General features: G+C 49.5%; 1 protein-coding gene across 3 annotated transcripts; it reads right to left on the bottom strand.

Annotated features, from left to right (window-relative positions):
• Window positions 1-1,159: 1,159 nt before the first annotated feature.
• On the bottom strand, window positions 1,160-25,030 carry ENTPD6 (ectonucleoside triphosphate diphosphohydrolase 6). Of its 3 annotated transcripts, XM_084776425.1 has the most exons (14): window positions 24,823-25,027; window positions 20,483-20,810; window positions 17,707-17,783; window positions 14,223-14,366; window positions 12,512-12,587; window positions 10,807-10,842; window positions 9,867-9,955; window positions 8,744-8,823; window positions 8,213-8,277; window positions 6,888-6,989; window positions 5,330-5,467; window positions 3,794-3,850; window positions 2,430-2,542; window positions 1,160-2,200 (listed from the first exon to the last, which is right to left on the bottom strand). In XM_084776425.1, exons 2-14 carry the CDS (start codon window positions 20,772-20,774, stop codon window positions 2,102-2,104), a joined length of 1,368 nt encoding a protein of 455 aa, XP_084632551.1. In that variant the 5' UTR covers window positions 20,775-20,810; window positions 24,823-25,027; the 3' UTR covers window positions 1,160-2,101. The 3 variants fall into 3 exon arrangements, 2 of the variants coding, with proteins under 2 accessions (XP_084632551.1, XP_084632552.1); XM_084776426.1 differs by lacking the exon at window positions 2,430-2,542 and having other exon boundaries at window positions 24,823-25,028; XR_014778137.1 differs by lacking the exons at window positions 1,160-2,200; window positions 2,430-2,542; window positions 3,794-3,850; window positions 8,213-8,277 and having other exon boundaries at window positions 5,450-5,467; window positions 24,823-25,030.
• Window positions 25,031-26,742: the final 1,712 nt, after the last annotated feature.

Raw genomic sequence — 26,742 nt, 5'->3', positions numbered from 1 at the left:
GGAGAAAAGGGCAGTGGGGGCTCTGCCAAGGAGTGGGTGCTACAGTGTGGGAAGGGCAGGTTCTTCCATGCCCTCCTCAGCAAAAGCCTGGCTCTGGTCCCAGATGGCTTTTTGTCTAGGAAGACTCCTTTCTTTTTTCTTTTCTTTTCTTTCTTTCTTTCTTTTTTTTTTTTGAACCTAAGTTATACACTGGCCACAAGCCAAGGTTTCATTTTTGGGGAGATCTCCAGGCTCACTTTGCCTTGGAATTGGGGTCCCACTGGCCATGCCCCCGAGGAATGTTAAGTCTTACCCAGGCAGGCTTCTTCCTGTTACCACTGAAGCTACTGTTTTTGTGGTGAGAGGTCACCCAAGCTGCCATCTACAGCCTGGTGGTGGTGGTGGTGCATGCCTTTAATCCCAGCACTTGGGAGGCAGAGGCAGGCAGATCTCTGTGAGTACGAGGGGCAGCCTGGTCTACAGAGCAAATTTTGGGACAGCCAGAGCTGTTACACAGAGAGACCCTGTCTCAAACAAAACAAAACAAAAACAAAGAAGATGCCAACTACAGCTCTGCAACTCAGGCTCCATTGTGCAGGGACCCAGCTTCCTCAGGGACATGTGCCCATCATGAAGTTGTTGTGAGCACTCCAGGCAAGACCCTCCTGGGATGACTTGAGGAGCAGGGAAAAGATATGAGAGAAGTGATCTCAGGGAACTGGCTCCTTGGAGCCTTCGCTGCCCCTTGATTGTAGAACTCTGCTCCTCTTCACTGGCCAGTCCAAGGGGAATTCTTGGTATTGTTTTCCATGGCCAGACCTTGTGAACCCACCATAGACTTGGGGGCTGTGATAGTTGGGGTATCAGTGATCCCACTGTCTTTACCCTGGATGTGACCCCTTTGGGACTATGCCAGAATCAAACTAGATCATTAAACACAGAGCAGCCTAGAGGAGATGTACCCAGAGCTGTCCCTAGCCAAACTAAGTCATGTCTCAGGAGAGGGAGGAGCTCAAAACGGAGAGCTGGGACAGTGAGCAGCCAGAAACAGCCCAGGTCTCTGGGTGGCCTGTCACCACCACTGCTGCCGCCGCCGCTGCTGCTGCTGCTGGGTTTCTGCTATCACTTGTTGTCCCAGTTGGGCAGGTTTTAAATTTGGGCACTCACTCAGGAAGCAGAAGAGAGAAACCCTTGTAAACCTTTATTCAGAGTAGAACAATGGTGGCTCAGCTTATTCTATGGACTGTACATTCTTTGAGGGGACCACGGGGAAGCCAGCTGCAGCCCGAGTGAGGAGGGTGGGGTAGGGGTAGTGTGGTGCCAGGGCTGAGCTTTCCGATCTGCCCCACTGGTCTGCAAGTGGCTCACAGCAGTAACACATTCACTGGGACATAGTTGTGTCCAGAAAAGGGGCTCAGTTCTAACATAAAGCACTCACAGCTCCCGGGGTGGTGCCTAAACACACAGCTCTGCTCACATCCATATGCTCTGCGGAGCTGGAACGCTGGGTCTGTAAAGAGGCACTGCCCTCCCTTCTTCCTACTCAGTGTCCCTCACACCAGTTAAAGCTGCACCATCCAAAGGTGGGACAGCAAACGTCCAGGTAACTTCACGTGTCTATCCTGAGAAGCAGGTGGACACACTCAAGACGTGCTCCCCTTGAGGTTGCACTGTGTCTGGGCCAGCCTACTTCATCTCCCACAACTCTGGGAAGGCAGAGCGAGGTCTGGCTCATGAGAAAACAGGGGTCGGGAGACAAAACAAGACTCATGTCACAGAAATACACAAAAGCAGCCACAACCCTGAAGATGGGCGGGATAAGAACAGGGCTGCATCTCTATCTCAGCGTGTGCCCTGGGCCCCTGCCCACTTGTACGCAAGGCAGGGAGATGGCCTCAGGCCAGACAGCATTCCTAGCCTGGCCCTCCCCCAGCGAGTGTGGTGAGGAGGGGTAGCACATGTCCCATGTCCCTGGCAAATCTGCAGGAGATGACGCTGCAGCACGCAGGAGAGTCTTAGCCAGGTGCAGGCTGCTCAAGGATGGTGTCACTTCCAGGACAGAAGGATCCGTGGAGTTGGGAGCCTTGGAACTCTGGCTAGGGTGGGGACTAGGACTCAGCTGCTACAAGGCAGGAACCTTCTGTCTCTTCAGAGAGTCAATGTAATGAAAAATCGCGCCGAGAGCCCAGCTGGTTTCAACATTGTCAATTTTCCGAGCCAGCTGGAAAAGATAAAGGAAAGGAGAAGAGAAGGTCGTGGGCATGAGCTGCAGAGACCGGGTGGCATCTGTGGAGGAAGGCCCAGGCTGAGGAGGCTAGACACAGCCTTGGGCTGTTTCTTCAAAGCAATGATGGGAGCAGGAGATAAAAATTCAAACAGTAAGGTCAACAGTTCCCAGCACCCCACCCCATCCCGCAAGTGGAATTCGGCACCCAAGACACAGTGCTTACCTTTAGCACCTTGTCCCTGGGAAAACCAAATTCGTGGAGCAGTAGGCTGATGTAGGTGAGGTCCATGCAGGCAAAGGGGCTGCTTGGTGGCTGTGTCTCCAGGGTGCGGCATACTGGGAGAGATGCCCACCCCCAGTCATGTTCTAGACAATCTCTTATTGGGGGTGGGCCAACCCTGATCCCACCTGCTATGGGCATCCATCTTGTTCTTCATGCTTTTTTGTTTCTCTGCATGGCCCTGGTTGTCCTAGAACGCCTCTGTAGACTAGACTGACCTCAAACGCAGGGATCCACTGCCTCCATCTCCTAAGTAAGTGCTGGACTTAAAGGTGTGCTCCACCACTGCCCGGTGCTCTTCACTTCTGACTTATTGTCAGACTGCAGTGGAGTCACCCTACAACCAGTCCAGTCTCAATCTCCACTAGATCTAGATGCCAGGACCAAAAGAGATTTGAATGTTCTTCTTTGGGATAACAGTGGAATCTTCTCCCCTGGCTACACTTCTGTATCTGAGACCCTTGACACTTCCTAGTGTCATATCCAGAATTCAGACTTTCTAAGGCTTGATAATGACACTAAAGCCGATGCCAAATTTATTCCCTTATGTGTGCTCTTTTGTGGGCACAGGGAACAGAGAGCATCTGGGACTCTGCTCTATCGCTCTCTAAACAAGGTCTCTATCCTGAACCTGGAGCTCAGCTGGTGGCCAACAAGCCTCAGTGGTCCTTCTGTCTCCCCCACAGCCTGGGCTTTGTGAGCACAGGCAACCACACCCAGCTTTTTACGTGGGTTCTGGGTATCTGAATTCAGAGCCTCATGTTTGTGCAGCAAACACTCTTAAACCTTTTCTACAGTTCCTAGAATCTATTCCTGATAGAAGGGCAAATCTATGCAGACACCCAAAGTCCAGGGAAAAACCAGAAGTGCTGGGAAGGCATAAGAATACCACACTTTGGCCAGAGACAGGGTGGGGGTGGGTGTGGGAAGGGAGAAGAAGAAGAAATCTTTCTGTGGAGAAATACACAAAGCTTAACTGCTCTGAACTGCAAACCGGGAGCTGCAACCAGAGGAGCTGAATATGGACATGACATTCAGTCCTGGGTGCCAGGGTGGTGCGACCCAGAACGGCTGCACAAAGGGTGTGGGAGGAGAGAAAGGGCAGGCACGGGGACTGCGGCCTTTCACATCTGGGGTTTAAGCCTTGGGTAACCCTAGTACACCCTTACACACATCTCAGCACTGACTACTGGATAGAATCAGGTGCCAAACACAGCAGTCTGGCTGGGCCTTGTGTGCATCACAAGAACACGGGGTTTCGGTTGCTCCCACACCCCCTGGCCTGTCACCCTGACAATTACACTCACCGTACTTGGCTGCTATCTCAAAGTCTCCAACTACAAGGCTGCCTCCTTTCTCAGCATCTGTTGGATAAGAGAGACACCAAGTCAGCAGGAGCATGGTAGAAGCATGTGATGGCACTAATGCTCAAGGCTGCTCCTGGAGACCCCATACCAGGAGCCCCCTAGCACACAAGCATGCAGACATAGGCTTTTCTTATCGACCCTCCTCTCCTGGCTCCAGGAAGCTGCTCGCACTCAATGGTTCTGTTTTTTGTTGTTGTTGTTGTTGTTGTTGTTGTTGTTGGTTGTTTTTTTTTTTTTTTTTGCAGGCCAGGGCCTCATGTGTGCTGGGCAAGTGCTCCACCACAGAGCTAACCCTAAGTCCCAGCTGTAGCATCAGAGGAGGTGCAGCTCAGGGTAAGCAGGTTTCTCTGCCAGGACACTGAGGACAGGGGGCAAAGGGGATTCCTTTATCCCCAACCCTGCAACGTCCCCCCAGTGAACTTCCCCAGTATCTCTGGGCCTCCAAGAAAAAGCAAATGATTGAAACTAGCAACAGTGGAAGTACAGAGTAGAAAAGCCTCCTGAGCTGAGTCATCAGAAGAATTTCTTTCTTTTTTTTTTTTTTTTAATTTTTATTATGTATACAATGCATATGTGCCTGCACGCCAGAAGAGGGCACCAGCTCTCATTATAGATGGTTGTGAGCCACCATGTGGTCGCTGGGACTTGAACTCAGGACCTTTGGAAGAGCAGGCAGTGTTCTTAACCTCTGAGCCACCTCTCCAGCCCATCATCAGAAGAATTTCTAATGTGAGTTTCTCAACTGAGAAGGAGCTGCACTGCCTCAGGGAGGGAGGAAGACAGGGAGGGAGGGAGGGAGGCCCTCTGGACTCTGGCTTCAGGGAGTCACTGCATTACTAAGTGTCCTGGTCACAGGTGGTCTAAGCTCTTTCAAGGTCCAGCATGACAACAGTGGGCAATGGGGTCACACTTCTGGACAGCCCTACAGCTCCCAACCACAGCCCAGTGAGATGTCTGTCTCTTGGCAAGCACAGCCTATGGTAAGTGATGGCATGTGACTGTGGGGTCTTCTTCCTTCCTTAGAACTGTCACATACATAGCTCAAGTTATTCATAGGAAAGCCAAGGCAAGGGGTCTCACAGAACTGGCCCCAAAAGTGGGACTCCACAAAGCTGCCAAGCCAAGTTAGAGTGGGGGTCCTATACTGAAACGCCAATTGCTTTGATGTGGTCAGGAGTATGCAAGTGTCCCTGGCTCCAGTTCTGGGGCCAGTAAATCAAAACCAAGCTGTCCTGAGACACACTGCCTCTGCCTTAACAATTCACTCCCACCTGGCCACTTTCTGTTAACTGCCCTGGAGCCAGAATAGATACCCACTTTGCTAGCTGGCTGAAAAGAACTAGCTTACCTATAAGAAGCGGCTTATCACTTCCTGCCTCTCTATAAAATTGCCTCCTAAGCCCACTCACTTCACCAGACCCTCAGAGCCACTACTGGCTAGCATGAGCTGTCTGCCCAGACTGGTCTAGCCCTTACCTATAAGGCCAAAGCTGGCTGCAAGGTCATAATAATAGGAAAATGCATAGAAGTCCACATGCTGCGCCTCTTCTGTCCTGTGTACTTTATTTCGGAGGACTTCTGACACCCTGCTGGCACATAGCTCATAGAGGCCCACTGCAAAAGGCAAAGAGAAAGCACACAGCCAATGTTAGCAAACCCAAGACACATGGGCCACAGCTCCCAGGAGGCCCTGACTTGTAGGACCAGCAGTCTCTGGGGACCCCACTCTAAGTCAAGGGCTACATAAATCATTCAGAGTCAAAGCATTGCTGTCCGTGGTCCTCAGGAATGAAGGGGCTGGAGTGCAGTGCTCCCCAAGGGCATCCTGTATCTAGACACTGGATGGTGTGTGGCCTGGCCCTGTGTGGCCCTCCACTCTCGGGTGTAGGTGTTTATCCAGTCCATACTTGTCAACTCAGAGCATGCATGGACCTTCAACTTAGCCGCACAACCTGCAACCTCCCTACCTCACAGACTGGGAAGCAGCCATGAGCTATCATCTGCCAGGACATATACCTGGATGGTAGAACAGCCAGACTCTGGAGATCACTCAAGTGCCATGGTCATCCAACGAGTGCTTTAAATGAACCTGCTTCAGCCTGGCTTCAGCCAGTCTCTCTATCCTTCCCAGGGATCCGCCATGGGCCCCCAGACTCTGTTTCCTCTCTCTGACCTTGGTTAGATGAGCCACGCTACCTCCTTGTTCACTGAGGCTCAAGTTTTGCACAGTCTGCTTCCTGACTAGAATATGGTTAGCTTTCTGGGCAGATTGATCATATTGCTTCGGACCTTGGCTCAAATGCCATGCGTGGGCCTTCCTGGCTAACACAGCTACCTCCCATGCCTTGCTCATTCCAGTTCATTTTTGCTTCAAGGTCTCGGTTTCCCAATCTAACTCTTTGCTTTGGAGCCCAGATACTGTCTTGCTGAGTGCCCCAAGCCGGTGTCAAGACCTGGCCTTCCATGTGCACAACTGACAACTGAGCTGGGCTGATCACACAACAACCAAAAGTGGATACGCCGAATGTATCGTGAGTACTGTATTCAGCCTGGGAACAATAGCCCAGTATTTCTCCTGGAAGAAATTCAAAGTACCCAGAATAACAGAGATCAGAGGGGGCCGCTGACAGGGTGGTGGGGGCTGTGTATCCAGAGCTGTGGGCAGGAAGCAGCCTTCATTTCTCTCTGCACAGAACTGGCCAGAGCAGGGCTTCTGGGCCAGAGCCCAAATGTGGCCATTTGTCTCAGGTCCCACGGCAGCCAGTTTCTCACTGGAGGTTTGTTGGGTAACTGGGCTCCTTGGACAGACAAGGAGACTTTGTGCAGAGAACCCGTAGAGGGAGGTAGGCAGGGGAGGCCCCAGGTGTCGACAAAAGCCTTCACTGTCACGCCACAGCTCTTGCTTACTTGCACTCTCGGGGAAGGTACAGCCTTGTCTGTGTTGGTGTCTGCTTTTTAGAGGTGCCCGGAAAAGGCACAGGGGGAAGCAGATTGCCACTGACCCTCATGAGCCTGAAAGGGCAGTGCCACCTACCTGCCTTCTGTCCTGCAATCTTATAGGTGACCTCAGCATGCTCCCACTCTCCTCTGAACCGGGGAGACAGACAGGGGCTGACCAGTTCCTTGTCATCCTCAGCTGAAATACAGATGAGCATGAAGGTAAGAAGAAAAACGGTGCCATGCCCATAAAACAAAGCTTAAAGGACTGGGTAGGGGCCCGACAAAGAGTGCTACATGCTATAACAGAGCGTTGGGGTGCAATAACACCTGTCTCCCAGGACAGTCCATGTCAGCTGGAGAAAAGCCCTGCTCCATCACAGGTGTGGCACCCAATCTCATTTGCCCAGGAATATGCCTGTGGCCCATGTGAAACGCAGCGTCCTCTGGGCATCTGGGGTCCCAGACACTGGGCCAAGCGCTAGTTCGTCAGTTATCATAATGAGCTATTTAGAAGAGACTGCTGCAACCCAATTTTACAGATGGCCGAGGCTGGCAAGGACAGGTGCCACCAGGTGGTACCATGCTACGGAGTGACTCTGTGCTCCCCAGCATGAAATAGGCCCGGAAACTGTGTCCTGAAGGCACGTTCAGCCTTTAGCACCACTGAGATGGAGCGATACCCTCAGTATGTGGAGCCTGCAGAGGGATTAGGTCACCAGGGCCTGGACTTAAAACACTAGGGCCTCTTTCCTCCTTTGCCTCCTGCTGCCAGCAGGTGAACAGCATCCTCTGCCACATGCTCCCACCATGACATCCTGATTCACCACAGGGTCCACAGCAAGCTTAAACCTCCAAAACCATAAGCCAAACACACTCTTAAGAGTCATCTGTCTCAGTGACAGAAAGTTGTCACACGAGGTGATTCCAAATGCAGGGACATGGTTCAGAAATTATTTCCCTAGTACCTCTCCTTTTCTTAATAATAAAAAAATTCCCTTTGCTTTTATTTTATGTACATGAGTGTTTTGCATGCATATATGTACATGAGCGTACCACATGTGTGTCGAATCTGCAGGGGCTAGAAGTGGGCATCAGAGCCCGAGACTCGAGTTACAGACAGTCATGAGCTGCCATGTGGGTGGTGGGTATAGAACCTGGGTCCTCCAGAAGGGCAGCCGGAGCTCTTAACCACTGCGCCATCTCTCTAGCAAGCCCCTAGTATCTCCTTTAAGAATGCTACCTTAGAAGAATGCTCAATGGTAAAACACCCATATCTTGTCTTAGCAACTGTGACAAGCTCTGGGCCCATCCCACTCAGGCTGGCTGGGTGGCAGTGGCAGCTGTGCTGCTGTGCAGCGGAGGAGGAGGTGGAGAGGCACCGAGAAGAGGGACAGAGCCTAGAGCAAATGTTCTACTCACCAGGTCTCCCCTCCACACCACCCAAGATAGCCAGTCGTGCCGACATCAGTCCCAGCCCCAGGTAGCTGTGGAGACAAATCCTGGTGAGGCTGAGCCACACATGCACCTGACTGGGCTCAATGTGGTAAGAAAGGCTTTCTTCCCTGCTGCTTCTATGAGCCTTACACTGTGGCCAGACCATTAAGTAGCTGAGCCTGTCACGAGCTCTTAGAGGAGAGGCAGTGAAGGGGTCAAGAGCCCATCTGAAAGGAACACCTACTCCAAGTGCCATGTGCCCAGCAGGCAGCCAACTCCTCACCTCTTAGTCTTTTCAAGCCTCCCCAAAGGAGAACAGAACAAGCACCAAAGAAGAATATGATTTTAAAGTCAATTAAAAAGGAAGCAGGCAGAAGGAGAAGCAGGGGAGGCAGGATGAGAAAGGCCAGGCGGTGTCTTGGCACAAGGGATTCTGGGATCCGGCATCTACATGGGGAAAGGGTCCCCCACCATAAGGCAGCAATGGGGGGGTGCACCAGGAGTGAGCAAACCCACCTGTAGGAATACAGTTTGTATGTCCTGTTAAACATCTGCAGCGCCGTCAGGTGGCCGGGTGGGGAGGCCTGCAGGGTACCCTGGGGAGAAATAGGAAGCTATTGTTGCCTCCAGAAAACCATGTCCTCCTCCCTGAGTCGAGTGGAGGGACAGTGACACTTAGGTAGCTTTCCACTTAGTCTCTGATTAGATGAAAGAGGAGCAAGCAGTAAAAATCAAATCCATCCGGGGTCAGTGTTTTTCCTTAGGAGAAGGTTTCTTCTGTTTTTCTGTCTATATTAGGGATCATCAAACCAGGGTTTCTAGCTTCTCTGCCCGTGAGCACCACCACCACCACCATCATCCTGAGATAAGGTCCTGCTTGCTTGTCCAGCCTAGCTTTGGCATCTAGCCCCTCCTGCCACATAAAATCCAATCAGACCAGATAAGCATCTGTCTCTCATAAAGTGAACAGGACCATGGCTTCAGTTTCCAGGTGCATTTACACACTCTACTCCACTGGAAATAAGATGTGATTGTTTTTTTGTTTTTTGTTGTTGTTGTTGGTTTTTTTTTTTGTTTTGTTTTTTTGTTTTTCGAGACAGGGTTTCTCTGTGTAGCCTTGGCTGTCCTAGACTCACTTTGTAGACCAGGCTGGCCTCGAACTCACAGCGATCCGCCTGCCTCTGCCTCCCAAGTGTTGGGATTAAAGGCGTGCGCCACCACCACCCGGCAAGATGTGATTGTTAATAAATGTGGCTGAAAAGAGAGGTGTGTAAAATAGCAGGTGGCATTAAATGCATTCTTCTTCTTCTTATTTCCTTTAGAACATTTATCTTGAAGAAGGCTGGCCTCCCTCTCACTCATGAGCCATACTGTCCACTCATGCTCCTGGAACTCTGTGGGGAGTGGGAGGTATCTACCAATGCTTCCCAGTCATGCTTTGATTTCACCTCATGGAAGAGCAGCTTTCTATTTTGGTTTTTAGTGGGTAGAGTTAAAATTCAGGAAGTTATTTGTGAAAGAACTCAGAGGGGCAGAGTGCCTTCCAGTGGCCAAGGGGCGTTCTCTGAGGAGCCTCCTGGGTGGCTGCAGCGCCCTGACTGTGATGCACACACCTCGGGAGGCAGGCAGGGCTGCTTACCTCGACGCGTGGGAGGAAGGTGATCTGAGTGGATCCTCCGCCCAAATCCAGCATGCCCACACTGCTGCTTCCTGGGGTTTTCAGACTGCCTGGATGACAGTAAGTAAAGACATAGTGCTGCTGTGTTAGGAAAGATATGAGGCACCAGGAAGATCAAAGAGAGGTTAGAAGCTGCCCTGGGCCGGGAGGCAGAGGACAGGGAACCACTTTAAAAAATTCCAACTTAAAAGTATCCAAGAGCCAGGGCTCTGACAGCTGTGGCTTTGGTGTGAATGACAGGATGACACTGACCACTCACACTGCTCTCAGCAAGCCAGCCTCACCTCCTAGGAAACACCGACTTTTTTGCTATTCTGACACAGGTGCTCCCTGCAAGGTATCCTTTTTGACTAGTCCCATCTCAGACTCTGTCCTCCCAAAGCATCTGAGGTAGAGTTCTGAGGCAGACAACCTACCCACCAGTGTCTTTCTGTCCTCGTGTACATGAGACCTGCCAGGAAAACCCTTTCTTCTTTCTACATACAGACACACTGCCCTTCTCCAGTAAAGGCCGCACCAAGAATCATCTGAAAGTGTCTTTTCACAATCTGTTTCCAAGAGCATACGTTTCTGGCACCGGTGACCAGTGCTCACATCACTGCCAATATTTTAAGACCTGCCTAGGTTTTATTCATTGCTTCTCTCAGAAACAAATTACAGGTCAAAGCTGGGGCTGTGCTGAGAGAAAAGCAAGGGTAGTAAGCAGCTATGAACACATGTACATATGGGCTCACTCTGCCTGACCTGTCTGGACACGCTGTTACCCCCAGTTTGCCTCCAAGCTAGCAACAGTGAACCTGGGCGTTATGGTAATGGGGCCTCTGCGCTCCAGGAAGCCTGGTAAGCACTCCTTTCTTAGGGATGGTCAGCCGTTAGCCTTTCCCATCCAGAAGACACGCACCTGTCAGGAAGTTGACAGTGATCCAAGCTGAAACACCTATAAGAGAATGGCACAGGAGTTTAATTCATTTTTAAACAAGAAAGAAAAAAACAAAGAAACAAAGGGCTGGAGAGATGCTCAGCAGTTAAGAGCACTGTCTGTTCTTGCAGAGGTCCTGAGTTCAATTCCTGTCAACCACTTGGTGGCTCACAACCATCTGTACGGTGATCTAATGCCCTATTCCAGCATACTGATGTGCATGCAAATAGAGCACTCATATACAATAAATAAATAAAAATTTTTAAAAAGCAGGGGGGAGGGCAGGTGTGGTGGCACACACCTTTAATCCTAGCACTTGGGAGGCAGAAGCAGGTGGATCACTGTGAGTTTGAGGCCAGCCTGGTCTACAAAGTGAGTCCAGGACAGCCAAGGCTACATAAAGAAACCCTGTCTCGAAAAACAAAAAACAAAAAACAAAACAAAAACAAAAAACAAAAAAAGGAAGGAAGGAAGGGAAGAAAAAGAAATAGTTTTGAAACATATTTTCTGTGTATGGATGTTTTGCTTGCATGTATGTCTGTGGACTTCGTGTGTGCCTGGTGTCCATGGAGGCCAAAAGAAGAGCTGGAGCCTTGGGACCTGGTGACAGATGTTTATGAGCCACCATATGGAAGCTGGGAACTGAACTTACGTCTTCTCCTAACAGCTAAGCTGTCTCTCCAGACCCTATCTCAACTCTTGACATCTAGGGCTGCTACCTGTTTTCAGGTATCAGGGGCCTGGTGGGTACTGCTGGGCACTCCCAGCCTTCAGGGAGGAGCAGTGTTCACTTATGAACCCAGGCGCACCAGGCACACACTAAAAACCTAGAACATATCACCAAATGTCGAGTTTCTTCCAGGATTTTGTCACCAGCTTCCACCTCTGAAGGAGGCAGGAAAAGAATCCAATGTTCCCTCTGCCCCCAGACAAACTCACTCTTTTGTTTTTGTTTTTGTTTTTTGTTTGTTTGTTTGTTTGTTTTTCGAGACAGGGTTTCTCTGTATAGTCTTGGTTGTCCTAGACTCACTTTGTAGTCCAGACTGGCCTCAAACTCACAGTGATCCGCCGGCCTCTGCCTCCCGAGTGCTGGGATTAAAGGTGTGCACCACCATGCCCGGGGACAAACTCACTCTTAAGGTCACATTTGAAATCACCAGCCAGGGAGCAACCGCAAGTGTCTATTTCCGAGCAAGCTATGTAACCACAGTGTATTCCCAGCACAGCAACAACCGGTGTTCTTTAAATGCCCTTAAAACCCAAACCACGGTGTTTTCTTTTCTTTCTTTCTTTTTTTAATTATTTATTTATTAAGTACACAGTGTTCTGGCTGCATGTGAGCTAGCAGGCCAGAAGAGGGCACCAGATCTCATTATACATGGCTATGAGCCACCATGTGGTTGCTGGGAATCGAACTCAGGACCTTTGGAAGAACAGCCAGTGCTCTTAACCTCTGAGCCATCTCTCCAGCTCTTACCACGATGTTTTCAAAGGCTTCATCTATCTCTACCAGTTTGGTGCTGGTCAAGATAAGAACCTGTCTCTAACAACAAAACTGTGAACAACACCATGACTTAGGCTAGCTACAATGCCCTCAGGCCTGGAGTGCACGCAGCAGCAGCAGCAGCACAGTCATTTGTCTGACTGGGACATGCACTGATGAGAAATGCTCGTTTTCCCACTCTACCTTCATCTGTGCCGTTCATGATGGAAACACAGTCGTCTCCTACAAGGAAAGGCGAAGCCTTGAACACCTCCTTCACCTAAATGCAAACAGAAACATTTCTCAGCCAGGCGTGCGACTGTACACTTGTACTCCCAGAACTCAGGAGGCTGAGGCGGGAGATTTGGAATATTTGAGGTCAGCTTGGTCTACACAGTGAGTATCTCGCCCTTGACCCCAGCCAGGGAGGGAGGGCCCATTCATTCTTCAGAACCAAGATCAGAAGCTTGCAAGGGACTGCCTGATCAGCTGTGATACAATGCTGACAGTTCTGCAGTGTTCTGAGAGGCAGAACTGTTACACTGTTTCACGCTTCCAAGATCCTCCCTAGACTTGTCCTTGGCTGTTATCCCTAGGACAGCAAGGAACGTGCCACTCCAGATACCTCATCTATAACGGCTGGGGATAGCAGAGCTCTAAGAGAAAAGATGGCCGACAGAGAACTGGAGTGCACTCAGCCTCCTGGGTCCCCAAACATTTCCTGGCTCTGGGCTGAGACATAAAGAACAAGGGCCCTAGGAAGTAGAGCTTAAGTCTGGGAACCATTCATACGGTCTGTGTGTCTGTAGGTAGGGGCACTGATCCAAGGACACGGGCCAGCAGAGCCTGGCAGAGGGAGGTGGAGGAGTGAGCAATGGGGTGTGTTTTCTCTATTTTCTAAGGAGTCTCAGGAAATAGAGACTTTAGTGTACCTGGTCATCCAAGCTCTCTTGTAGCCTGAGAAGGTGTATCGTGCCACCACCTTGCAAGTAAACAGTATAAGAATCTAGAAGTGGAGCCAGGCGTGGTGGCGCACGCCTTTAATCCCAGCCCTCGAGAGGCAGAGGCAGGAGGATCGCTGTGAGTTCGAGGCCAGCCTGGTCTACAAAAGTGAGTCTAGGACAGCCAAGGCTACACAGAGAGATCCTGACTCTAAAAGATGGGGGAAAAAAAAAAAGGAAAGAAAAAGAAGAATCTAGAGGTTGAGGAAGACTACCTTCTCAAACTGATGAATGGGAAGAAAATTAGAAATGCAATCTTGGGATGAGGATGTAGCCCCAGTAGAGAGTACAAAGTGGCTGTCTGGAGACATAAGCCCCCCCCTCCCCCCAAGAAGCACTTGGACTCGAGACGAGGCTAAGGGTCTCTTGGGCAGTCACATCTGAGCTCAGGCTCAGCTCACACACCTGGAGGCACCCTTCAGAAGTGCAAGGCAATTTAAAAGCAAAAGTTGTCTTCTTAAATGTCACATAGAGCTGGGCGTGGTGGCGCATGCCTTTAATCCCAGCACTTGAAAGGCAGAGGCAGGTGGATCACTGTGAGTTCGAGGCCAGCCTGGTCTACAAAGTGAGTCTAGGACAGCCAGGGCTACACAGAAAAATCCTGTCTCGAAAAACCACAGACACACACACACACACACACACACACACAAATGTCACATAGAAGATCCCTAACAGTGACAGTGACAATGTGAACATTCCGAGGTTGTTCTCTCTGTGTCCTGTTTGACACTAGCTGGAAGGTTAGTGGCTCTTTTGTCCTGAGTCAGTACAGAGTCTCACTTTGTGGCTCAGACTGGCCTCTGGCTTGATTTTGCTGTGCCACCCAGGTGCTGGGGTGACACCATCATGCCCACAGGGTTAGCATTTTTACTGACCCTTAGCCACCCTCCAGCTGGGGGAATGGCTAAGCTTACCTTTTGCAGCAACTTCTGAGCCTTTTCTCCTGGCAGCAGGCGCAAACCAGCTGTGGCCTTGAGGACCAGAGGGGTGGCCTTCCAGAAGTCATATGGGATGTGTTGCTTAGCAACATTCAGAAGCTCCTGGATCCCCTGAGCACTCTGTGGATGTTACAAAAGCAAAGCAGGGCTGTTCTACACACTACCCAGTTACCAGCACCCTTTAAAATGTATATCAAATGTATTATTTAATTTAAAATTAAATTTGGTGACTGTGTGTGTGTGCACACATGGACATGCTCACATGTAAAGACAGGACAATTTGCAGGAGTCAGTTCTCACCTTCCACCTTGTATAGGCACGGCCTCTCTTGTTTTTCCTGCTGTATGCATTATACAGACTAGCTGACTTGCCACACTGGGCTTTTTATGTGGATCCTGGGACTTGGACTCAGGTATCTGAAGCCATTGCTTTTACTCATCTGCCCAGCTCCTGACCCCTTTCTCTAATTTTCAAAGTCAGCAGGAGTATTGTATCAAGCAGCACTGGATGTTTGTGAGAACACAAGGGGTCAGAACATAGAGGACAGCCCTTGGCATAGAATGTGACAGGTGAAAACAGGTCAGGAACCATGAGGCAGAGCCTCCTTTTAGAGTAACTTCTATGCTATCTGAGCGAGACTTTTTGGCCTGTCACCACCTATGCTGGCTAGTTTTGTGTCACCTTGACCCAAGCTAGAGTTATCTGAAAGGAGTGAAATTCAACTGAGCCTCCAGAAGATCCAGCTGTAGGGCATTTTCTTAACTAGTGATTGATGAGGGAGGGCCCAGCTCTTAGGTGGTGGTGGTACCATCCCTAGTCTGGTGGTCCTGGGCTCTGTCAAAAAGTAGGTTGAACAAGCCATGATGAACAAGGCAATAAACAGCACCTCTCTATGGCCTCTGCATCGGATCCTGTCTCTAGGTTCCTGCCTTGTTTGAGTTCCTGTTCTGGCTTCCTTCATTGATGGACTGAAATGTGGGAGTGCAAGCCGAATAAACTCTTTCCTCCCCAACTTGCCTTCTGGTCATGGTGCTTATCACAGCAATAGGGACCCTAAGACACAACCCCTCACCAGTCACAGGGCTGTGACTTCCCTGATGTCACGAGCATGGGGAAACTAGCAAATTCTAGGTCCCCTTGTAGAACTGAGTCCCATGAGACCCCATTGAGAGGTCCCATAACTTACCAGTGAGCTCAAAGTGTGGCTTAGCATGTACACAGAAATTGGTTAAAGCCTGTCCAAAAGGAAATTCACTTTTTTTTTTTTTTTTTGGTTTTTTGAAACAGGGTTTATCTGTGTAGCCTTGGCTGTCCTAGAATCATTTTGTAGATCAGGTTGGCATCGAACTCGCAGTAATCCACCTGCCTCTGCCTCCTGGGTGTTGGGATTAAAGGCCCAGCCAAAAGTTCAATAAAAAAAAAAAGATTTATTTATTATGTACATGGCACTCTGCATGCATTTATGCCTGCATGCCAGAAGAGAGCGCTAGATCACATTATTGATGGTTGTGAGCCACCATGTGGTTTCTGGGAATTGAACTCAAAACATCTGGAAGAGCAGCCAGTGCTCTTAACCTCTGAGCCATCTCTCCAGGCCCCTCTCTCTCTCTCTCTCTCTCTTTCTCTCTCTCTCTTTTGTTTTTCGAGACAGAGTTTCTCTGTGTAACAGGCCTGGCTGTCCTGGACTTGCTCTGTAGACCAGGCTGGCCTCGAACTCAGAGATCCGCCTGCCTCTGCCTCCTAAGTGCTAGGATTAAAGGTGTGCGCCACCTCGCCCGGCTGCCTCACTCTCTTTTTATCCACAACTCCTACTCCACAAATCTACCCAAAGATGCCCTTGGACCTGTGGGTAATAGAGTGTGTGTTAGATGACAGACTGTCCTTCCCTACTGTGTATGCAAAATAAAAACAGGGTGAGTTCTCAAGTATCTGTCCAAGGACACTCAAAGGAGCTCGTGAAGGCTCCGTGAAAAGGTAGGGCATGTACTGGAGGCAGCAGGGACACTGTGTGTGTCACGTATCTACAGGTTGGATTTTAAAAATCCCACAAGTTTATTGATCTAAACATATGAAATTCAATTTGGTTTAACTGGATGGCCACCCTTGAATCACTAATTCCTCTGTTGTATAGCCAAGCCCTGCACTACCCCATCTGAAACCATGATGCAACTATGGACCGGAAAAACCAACTAGCTCAGGGACCGAGGAATGCTGGAACTGGGCTAAGGATGTGGCTTGGTGGTGGGTACTTGCCTAGCGCATGAGAGGCCCCGAGTTTCAAACCCAGCATTTGAAAGAAGAAGAAGAAACGGAATGACAGGGAAGTGACAACCCTATGAGCAAGCAGTTGCTGTCAGAAGAAAGCCAGGTGTCCTCAGCTCACCTATGCAAGAGCATCACAAGCCTAAACGCTACATGCTTACAGAAACCTTTATTCCACTTTAAGGAAGTCTGCCTTGTACTTATTTATTCTTTTACATTTATTTGGCTTGTGGCTTTCATAAATTATGTGTGTGTTGCATCTATTATTTATTTATTGAAGGGCGAGTGCTGGAGATGAAGCCAGGCAAGCACGTTAGCACTGAGCTTCTCTGCTAGCCCTAGCCTGAGAGTTTTAACATTAATACTTTGTTTTAGTAAATGTTACACCTTCAATCAGAGGAACTGCTGTAAGAAGTTAAAATTACAACTGCACGATGGGAGTCATAGCTCAGTATCAGAGCACTGGCCTAGTCTTGGGAAGCCCCAGGCACTCTCTTTAGCCCCTGGATCACAGAGTTATTATGCAAAACTTATATGACTAATACAAAAATTTTTAAAGTCTAAATATAGCCTTCTTTTTCATTTTATTATTTGTATGAGTGCTTTGCCTGCATGCATGCAGCACCGACAGAGACCAGAGGGGGGCAGCACTGGATTCTCGGGGACTAGAATTACAGGTGGTTTAGTAAGCTGCTATGTAGGTGCTGGGAATTGAACCTGGGTCTTCTGGAAGATCAGTCAGTGCTCTTAACCACTGAGCCATCTCTCTAACGCCCCAAATAGTGTTTCTGTCCATTTGTGCATGTGAGCTTCTGAGCTGCACAAGGATCAGGGGAGGACCTCATGATGTATACAGCACAGTGGTGAGTAAGACCTGTACTTCTCTCTACCTCTCTAACCAGCAAGGAAGACACCTTTCTCTCTGATGATGGCCAACTGATCCAGTTCAGAAGGAGCTGGCTTGCCTGGGCATGGTGGCGCACATCTTTAATCCCAGCACTCCAGAGGCAGAGGCAGGCAGATCAATGTGAGTTCGAGGCCAGCCTGGTCTACAAAGCGAGTCCAGGACAGCCAAGGCTACACAGAGAAACCCTGTCTCAAAAAAAAAAAAAAAAAAAAAAAAGATCCAAACATAAGGGGCTGGCTAGTAAGGCAGTCAGAGGACATTGGGAGATACACAGATGTAGAGGGTGGTTACCTTTTCAACATCATCAGCATAAGCAGAAAGCCCAGGCTTCAGTGCTTTGAAGGTTTCATGTGTCAATGTGGGAGTTTCTAAAGGGAAACATTTTAAAAAGATGTTAACTAGGAATATATACAAAGAATATGAATATATACAACAGAGAACAGCTGATGTTAAGAGCAGAGGCCTAACTATGGAGACCAGTTAAACGGGATTATTTTTGTTTAAATCTTCAATCTAGTTCAGCTGAATAAAAGACCTAGTTTGTACCAGAGCTTTCCTTTATTAAATGCCTGTGCTTACATGCATGTGTGCATGCGTGTGTATGTGTGTGTCTCAGGCTGGGGTGAGCGTGCTTGCCTAACATGCTAAAGACCCTGGAATTGATTCCAACACTGCACAAAAGTAAACAAACAACTCACACCCCAACTTTATTGCAGATAAGTTATTTAAATTTAAGAAAATTCTTGATGATTTAACAACATAAATTATCTTAAAATGTAAAATAAAAAATGATAAGCCAGGTGTAGTGGCACACGCCTGTAATCCCAGCACTCAGGGAGGCAGAGGAACTCTGTGAGTTCGAGGCCAGCCTGGTCTACATAGTGAGTACAGGAAAGCCAAGGCTACACAGAGAAACCCTGTCTTGAAAAACCAAAAACCAAAAATGATGTCCATAACTCTGAGATGTTATCCTTATATGGGCCCTGAACAAGCTTCTGAGAGGTTTTTTTTCCCTTTTCTTAAGAAGTTTAGTGATATCCGGGTGTTGGTGGTGCACACCTTTAATCCCAGCACTTGGGACGCAGAGGCAGGTGGATCTGTGAGTTCGAGGCCAGCCTAGTCTATAGAGCAAGTTCCAGGACAGCCAGAGAGCTGTTACACAGAGAAACCCTGTCTCGGGAAAAAAACGGAAAGAAGTTGAGTGATGTTAGGAGGCGTGGACTACATTGCAACAAGGTGAGTGTCCAGAGGTGTCCTGTGGCTGTGGACACCTGTCCAAAATATGGATATGTAAATTTGAAGACTAAGGAAGAAAAAACAGGACCAGAAAAGCGGAAACAAAACTCTTCACAGACTGTTCTTTCTAAAGACAAACTGCCTTAAACTTAGATTAGTTTTTGAAATTTGGTGCTAAAAATCGATTCAGGGCCTCAGACACGCTAGAACAGTGTTCTGTGGTACCTTCCACAGCTCAGGTGGTAGAGTGGAAGACTACAGAAAAAGTGTTCTGCCACTGAGCAATTCTTCCTAACCACCCGTTACATTTGGTTTCAGAACCAATTTTGGAGATGGGCAAGTAGATCTGGAACCTAAATGTTTAGCTACTTCAATAACTATAAAAATATCATGTACGAATTGGACAAATTTACAAAAGGACAGAGCATCATTTATGCTGTCGAGTCAGCAAGATTAACTTCTTAATTATTGTTACGTAAATTGTATCGGTTAGGCCTAAGAAGCAAATAACTGACACAGGGAGACTGAAACGTACTTTAAGGCTGCCAGCACTATGAGCCGGGCAGAATCTAAACTGATTCTAATCTACTTGTAAATAACATAAACTACTCTAAACCTCATAACATACGTATATCCCAAGCACTTGACCCTATGATCCTTGGGCTGTTTGTCTCTTCGTCCTAATTATTAATATTGTTGCTGTTTTGCAGACAGGGTCTCCTACCTACCCTTAGCTATCCTGGACTCACTATGTAGACCAGGCAGACTCAGAGATCTGCCTGCCTCTGCCTCCCAAGGGCTGAGATTAAAGGAGTGCGCCACCACATCCAGCTTAACTATTAACACCTTAAATGGATGCAGACTTTTTAATCTTAATTATCCTCACATAGCTTTTTTTTTCCTTTGAAAGCAAAGTTCTAGCCCAAACATGCAATAATTAAACCAGAAGTGAGGAAAACAGGCTACTATAGCTTGGGCGAGAAGTACTGGGGGTAGCGGGTAGGGGGTAGGGGGTAGGGGGTAGGGGGTGGGAGCCGGGGGTGGGGGGTGGGAGCCGGGGGTGGGGGGCAGCCTCATGCTGACAGAGCAGCTAGCTCCAGGACAGCACCTGACCACCAGGGACCTGGATACGGGACTGGAACAAAGAAAGCTGAGGGACAGAACGCTGACTGGCTGAAGGTCAGATGCACAAACAAGGACAGCTTTTAGGGCCACAGGGGAGGCTGAATAAATAACCAGGCAGCCAAGAGGTCCTGGAGAGAAGCACCCACCTTCTGTCTAACATCCCCAATTCCTGGGAAGCAAAGCTGGTAGGGCCTGAGGTCCAGACCACTTCTCAGTGTCATACTAGGCTCTTAGGACCCACAGCCTGAGTCTGAAATTGTGTCCTGCCTTGAGATCTCATGACATAGCCCGAATCACAGGTTCAGCCACAAGGCCTGCTATAGGACACAGGGAGGGGACAGGCCACTGGATGCTATCTAGGGTCTTGGCTGCCCATCAATGGTAGTCACTGCTCACTAGTGTCAGAAGAGCCTTGGGCTCCTGGGGAATTTAGAGGCACGTACCCACTGAGTAAGTGTCTCTTAGTAACTGAATTTTTCAAGTGGTCTGGCGCTCACACCCGGGCCTTATATAATATGTGCTCTACCACTGAGCTTTGCCCCAGTGCCTTAATAATTTCATGTTAACGGGTTTCCAGGGTAACTCTAGGACAGAGGCTCAAGACCACACTGTTTTCTGAAGGAAGGAGTCCTCAAGGGCCTTGCCCCAAGAGGGGCGAAGGCAGACCAGTGTCTGTGCCCATAGTGGCTCAGAATCAGACAGATACCTCCAGGCGGCCGGGCAAACTGGAAGACGTGGATGCGGGTGCCGGTGCTCCCAGCATCGAACATGATCCCATAGAAGACCTCATGGCTATGCGTAGCTGAGCCTGGGGCACTGAAGGCCTGCTGGGTCCACCGTGCCCCCGAGGCAGCCCCAGCAAGGGTGAAGAAGGCCTGGGCTGCAGAGGCCCGGTGCCACTTGATATAGGCAACGTAGATGAACAGGCCCACACACAGTCCGAGGGGGTATGCCACCTTCGTCATCCGCAGAGTCCCATGGTTTGGTATTTTTCTCATTTCTCAGTCTGCTGGGGACTTTGTAGCCGCTGCTGGCTGAAAGGAGAATAATTAGGCAAATCACATTAGCCTGTAGCCGACAGTGTGTCAGAAGTTCCCAGGTCTGGGGACAAAGTATGCACCCCCTCCCCCCAGGAGTTGGAAGCTTCATTGGCTTTTCTTGATGATTCTGGGAATGGATGGTCCAGAACTGAGGGTTATGAACACTGGGTAATCTCCAAACAAAACATGCTGAGACATGCTGCTGCTTGTATCAAAGAGCCCAGTGTCCACAGGCCACTCCAGGTGACCACCCGGACCCATATGATCCACCCGTTCTCCAAATCTTTTACTCACACTCTAGTGAGAGACTGTGCTTTTACTTTCCCGAGGACTTAAAACCATTTGACCAACCACAGTGAACAGGTGTAAAACATCAGACTCGGGAACACGGGAGGCTCAGCAGTATGGGCTACAAGTAGGACTTGTGTCTTGCTGGAACCAGCGTGTGACCAGGGCAGGCTAATTCTTCCAAGGGCCCCTCTGCAAGGTGGCAGCTCGCGGAGGACCGTCACATGACTTAGGACATTATTTGGAAATTAAAGGTGCTCGAGAATAGCCACAGAGAACAGAAGTTAAAACAAACTTTGTAGAGGGGCACGGGACACGTCACCTGGGAACCAGGACAATGGGCAGAGCGACCCTGCGGCTGGCCTGCTTTGGGGAGTAGCAGCAGTCCTAGGCAGGGGAGTGCAGGGACATGTACACAGAGCAGCCCGTTCTTGGCTCCATCTCTGGTCATTCTCTTAGGCAAACAGCTCAGGTCATGTAGATACTACCTCTGACTGAGCTCCAGGCCCAGGGAATAGGACCAAACTGAGGGAAGAAAACAAGACAAAACCTTCCCCAGTTCCTGCCACATGTAGGGCTCAGAAAGGTCTCTTGGCAAGTGCCAGTCGCCAGCTCCTGCCTTTCTTTGGGCCTCACTTGATCCTACTGAACTTGAGAGCTACCCCACTGCTCTCAAGTTCACATCTCATCCATCACTTGCTAAGGCCTGGCACTTGCAACTTATTCCAAACCTTTAATCCTCGCCCAGGCATTCCAAGGAGGCATTCCAGTGACTCCCTTAACCTTGAAACCTCAGCCTCCACCTGTCCCGGGCCTTTTATGCATAAAGATGTTAGGCTGACGCCGGGCAATGTGGCACATGCCTTTGATCTCAGCACTTGGGAGGCAGAGGCAGGTGGATCTCTGTGAGTTGTGCATTGCCAGAATGCTCAGCCATCAATTGGGCCAATTTTGTCCAATTCTGACCTCATCCCCAAGCCTCTCCTAAAATTCTATTGCCACTGCCTTCCCCACATGAACATCTTTTTTGTTTGTTTCGTTCTTTGTTTTTGTTTTTTCAGACAGGGTTTCTGTGTGTTAACAGCCCTGGCTGTCCTGGAACTCTCTTTGTAGACCAGGCTGGCCTCAAACTCAGAGATCCGCCAGCTTCTGCCTCCCCAGTGCTGGGATTAAAGGCATACGCCACCACATCTGGCCTGTTTTTGCTTTTTTTTTTTTTTTTGAGACAGGGTTTCTCTGTTTTATTCCTGGCTGTCCTGGAACTCACTCTGTAGACCAGGCTGGCCTCGAACTCACAGAGATGCACCTGCCTCTGCCTCGAAGGTACTGAGATCAAAGCCTGACTTCAGTCTGAACATCTTTATCATGTGCTCTGAGTGCCCCGGCACGCAACCTGTAAACAGAAGAGTCTACTGAACACAACCTGATGATAGTTGTATAAATTATCAGGCCAGGGGCTGGAGAGATGCTCAGAGGTTAAGAGCACTTCCAGAGGTCCTGAGTTCATTTCCCAGCAACCACATGGTGGCTCACAACCATCTACAGTGGGATCTGACATCCTCTTCTGGAGTGCAGGTATATATGCAGGCTGAATACTGTATATGTAATAAATAAATAAATAAATCAGCAAGCTCAGGGTGATAGTAACAATCCAAACAGAACACACAATCGGGGGCACAGGACCAGAACCAGACAGGCTGGTCTACAGGTCTCCTCCAAGTCTCAGAGGCCCAACTCCGAACATCAACTTTATTCTGTTAGGTTGAAGTGTTTGTCCACAGCCAAGGTGCTTGCAGGAAGGACCAATCACTTTTCTCTAACTATGTCTAATACCCAGGGGTGGGTATATATTGATCAGACTCCCAGAAGGTTCACTGAAGAAAACAAGTCAACCTTAGTTTGCACTTCACAGAACAGAGTTGAGTGTTTTTGTTTTGTTTTTTTTTTTAAACAGTCTGAAGTAAAGCCAAGTGGGGAATGAGCAGGAGGTGGAACAGGAAGCAGCATGTGGAGGCTAACAGAGGTGTGGCCTGGAGAGGCCACCTCCTGTCTGGTAGAGACAGGAGTCAGAGGTGTGGCCTGGAGAGGCCACCTCCTGTCAGGTAGAGACAGGAGTCAGAGGTGTGGCCTGGAGAGGCCACCTCCTGTCAGGTAGAGACAGGAGTCAGAGGTGTGGCCTGGAGAGGCCACCTCCTGTCAGGTAGAGACAGGAGTCAGAGGTGTGGCCTGGAGAGGCCACCTCCTGCCAGTTACAGACTGGAGTCAGAGGTGTGGCCTGGAGAGGCCACCTCCTGTCAGGTAGAGACAGGAGTCAGAGGTGTGGTGTTAGAAAGGGAAGAGAGGAGGCTGGGTCTGATTTAAGCTGGCAGCTGCCAGATTTTTCCAGGTTTGCATTAAAGAACAGGAACCAAGCCATGGTTGCAAATGATTGATGCACATGCTAAGTATATGTCCAGAAATAAAGCACACTAACAGAGCATCACTTATTTCTTCCTGTAGGAAAACAAACAAACCCATACATGAACAGCCCTGTGAAGACCACTTCCTGATTTTTTTTTTTGCAGGGTGCCATGCCTTATAGATTTGTCCAGACTTGAGCACACAAAGAGCTGTGCATGTCTCAGGTTCTGTCCACGAGACTCCAAGAAAGGGCTGAGATACACACCAGATTAGTTTACATCCCTTCCAGGGCAGGAGAGGGACAAAACACAAACAACCATAAAACCTCAATTTCTGGATTTACCTTCATGCTTGCTGTTAATACAATGGTAGGAGGAACAGGGAAACCTCTCCTCAATGCTATTCACCCCCATCCAGCGCACTGCAGTGCCCCAGGAAAGCGTCTGGAATCAGTCACCTACCTCTCCCTAGGGAATTTCCTTCCCAGGTGTCTGAGATTTTCCTACTGTGGCTATGAGACTTCACTATACTCCCTGTGACAGAGGATGCATGGCTTACCACACAGGATTGTGGGGGTACAAGTGCCTGCAGAAATATAAATGGCCCAGGTATTTTCAGACGACTGATTTCTTTGGAAAGACTCAGGGTGAAGGGCTCTGTCCACACAGCAGTATAATCTCAAAACCACCCAGGTACTTGACAGCTGCTCTTAAAATTAAAAACCTGTTCGCTCTGATTCTCCGTCCTTCTCCGTTCTGGGTGTCTACATCAGGACCTCTCCTGCCTTTAGCCTGAAGCACCTGTGGCAACACACCAACTTAGACAGACTCACCCAGACCCCGGGGAGCTCCTCCCGGTCACTACACGGTTCCCACCTTCTGCACAATGGAAACACAGGGTTTTCCCCGTTCCTGAGCTTCCTAAGCTGGACTGCGCAGAGCGGGATGGGAGGGGCCTGGGCCTGGTTCGGCTGGGGGCGGGTCAGCACAAGCCGGCCGAATGAATGGATGTGCAGGGCGGTGGGCAGCACTCGGGCAGAGACCCCTGCTGTGCTTGGCCTACAGCTTAGCTCACAACACTGCACGAGCCCTACCTACAGTGGAGTGCGTTCTACGAGGGCTACGCAGCCCTGACGGAAAGACAGAAGAGGACCCGGTGCGTAAGAGACCCTGAGGCCTCCCATCAGGAGCTGTCTCCTGGCCCGGGTAGGTGCCAGGCACTTGGACCCACATCACCGGGAACCCCGTTACTCGCGCGCGTGGGGAGCTCCACTGTAGTCGGTCATCCCGGCCAAGCACACCCCGCTGGCCCGGCTTACCCTGCACGGCGTCCTTGCACCCTCAGGGGAGGTAGTGGCGTACCTGGAGGCAGAAAGAGCGACCACGCACCGAGCGCCCAGCTCTCCAGCCGCGGTCGGTCCGCGTCAACACAACCAACCTTCACGCCTGGAACCCGATCCTACAGTTCCAGAGAAGCTGTCCCCGCCTGCGTGCACTTTGTGTCACTGGGTGGGCGGGACGGAATTAACACGCATGCGTTGTGGCGCTTGCCGGCTACGCAAGCGCAGTATCCGAGGCGCGCTTGAGAGGTGGTTTTTGGTTTGTTATCTGTTTGTTTTTCTTTCTGCCCTTGAGAGCTCTGGAACGGAGCCTTATTTTAACTGGTGTAGGAGTTACTTCACTCTCTTCAATCACCTTGTCCTTTTTTAGGTTTTCCCGCTGGATCCCTCCACACCCCACACCCGGGTTGCTTCTTCTTTTGCTTTTACGAGAAAAAGAGATAAGATATGCATTCACAATAGAAAATGCAGTGCCATCAAGCCTCCTTTATCCCAGGCCATATTTTCTGATGTCTTCTTACAAGCCACAGGTTGCGCGCTCATAACTGCAGGGAGATCCTGAATGTATGTCCCTAGTTCATCTGTCTGAATGTCCCCCCCCAAGTTGGCTGTCCTTTCTCCACCAGACGGAGGCTCCTCTTCTGTATGCCCACGTGACGGTATCTGTACATTGGCCCTGGTCCTGGAGGACTTATCTGTCTGTTGGCTGGAGAAGCCCAGAAGCAAAGAGTCTAATGGTCAAGCGAGGGCGCTAGGGAGAGAGCGGGACAGTGTGAAAGCAGGATTGGCAGTCCCTAGTAGTCCCACGAAACCATTGCGGATGGCCACGCGAGCAGCTGATTGGGCCTTGCCTTGTCTTGTCTTACTAATCCAACTCCCGAGACTTGATTACAACAGTGGTCTATACGTTCTCTTATTTGGTGGATCTTAAAATACGACCCCTCCCACCTGTCTGCTGTTGTTGTAAATAACACTACCGAATCCCAAGCAACGCTTTCTTGCTACCCACTGTGGATGTACTATAGGAGTCTTCGCAGTGGGTTGGCTATGATAAGCGATATGCCCTTGAAAACAACTCCATAGATACGGCTGAATCTTCTCTTTAGTCGTTGTACTAATTAACACTTTTACAAATAATGTGTGAAAGCGTGGGTTCCCCACATCTCCATCAGCGGAGTCCTTCCAAGCTTTTGGTACTTTGCTAACCAGGAGTAGAAAAACTGCACTTCACAGTTTTGACTTAATTTTCTAGTGTTTTGAATTTTGTTCGTGGGACCTGTAATGGCCCTCCCCCTGCCCGCCTCCCTCACATCTTTACCACCTCCTCCATTTTCACCATATGTCTCTCACATTCTGGAATTTCTCCTAGCTCTGCATATGCTATTACTCACTGCATGGAAAGCTAGTCTCTCGGGTATCTTCTTTTTGGGGGGGATCTTTTCTCATTTTTATTTTTTTTTTCTCTTTTTTTGGTTTTTCGAGACAGGGTCTCTCTGTGTAGCCTTGGCTGTCCTGGACTCACTTTGTAGACCAGGCTGGCCTGGAACTCACAGCGATCCACCAGCCTCTGGGATTAAAGGCGTGCGCCACCATGCCCGGCTCTTTTCTCATTTTTAAGATACCACAGTTCCACCTTCTCAGACTGTTTCATTTACAGTGATCTCTCCTAGCTGTTCTTTATCATCCTTTGTGTGTTTCCTCCATAGTACTGTAAGGGCAAAACCAATGCCATATTCTATATGTAATGTCTGTTCTGCCTCTAACGCCGTGGTCTGTGAATGTTCTGTGAGAACTTGTCCTCCAGGTGACTTCACTTCTTCCTGGGTTCTGGTAATGACCAGGTACTGCCACAAACTAGACCTGCCAGCAGTCTCCCGAAACTCCTCCAGAGCGATTAGA

The sequence above is a fragment of the Acomys minous genome (assembly GCF_964271855.1).
Source record: "Acomys minous genome assembly, chromosome: 3".
NCBI lineage: Eukaryota > Metazoa > Chordata > Mammalia > Rodentia > Muridae > Acomys > Acomys minous.
This window is presented reverse-complemented; position numbering and strand designations above follow the sequence as displayed.

Coding starts and splice junctions, on each gene's coding strand:
- ENTPD6 (XM_084776425.1), bottom strand. CDS start 20,774: ATGAGAAAAATACCAAACCATGGGACTCTGCGGATGACGAAGGTGGCA. Junction 12,588..14,222: donor CTCAGAAGTTGCTGCAAAAG/GTAAGCTTAGCC, acceptor GTTTGCATTTAG/GTGAAGGAGGTGTTCAAGGC. Junction 8,278..8,743: donor TACAAACTGTATTCCTACAG/GTGGGTTTGCTC, acceptor TTGTCTCCACAG/CTACCTGGGGCTGGGACTGA.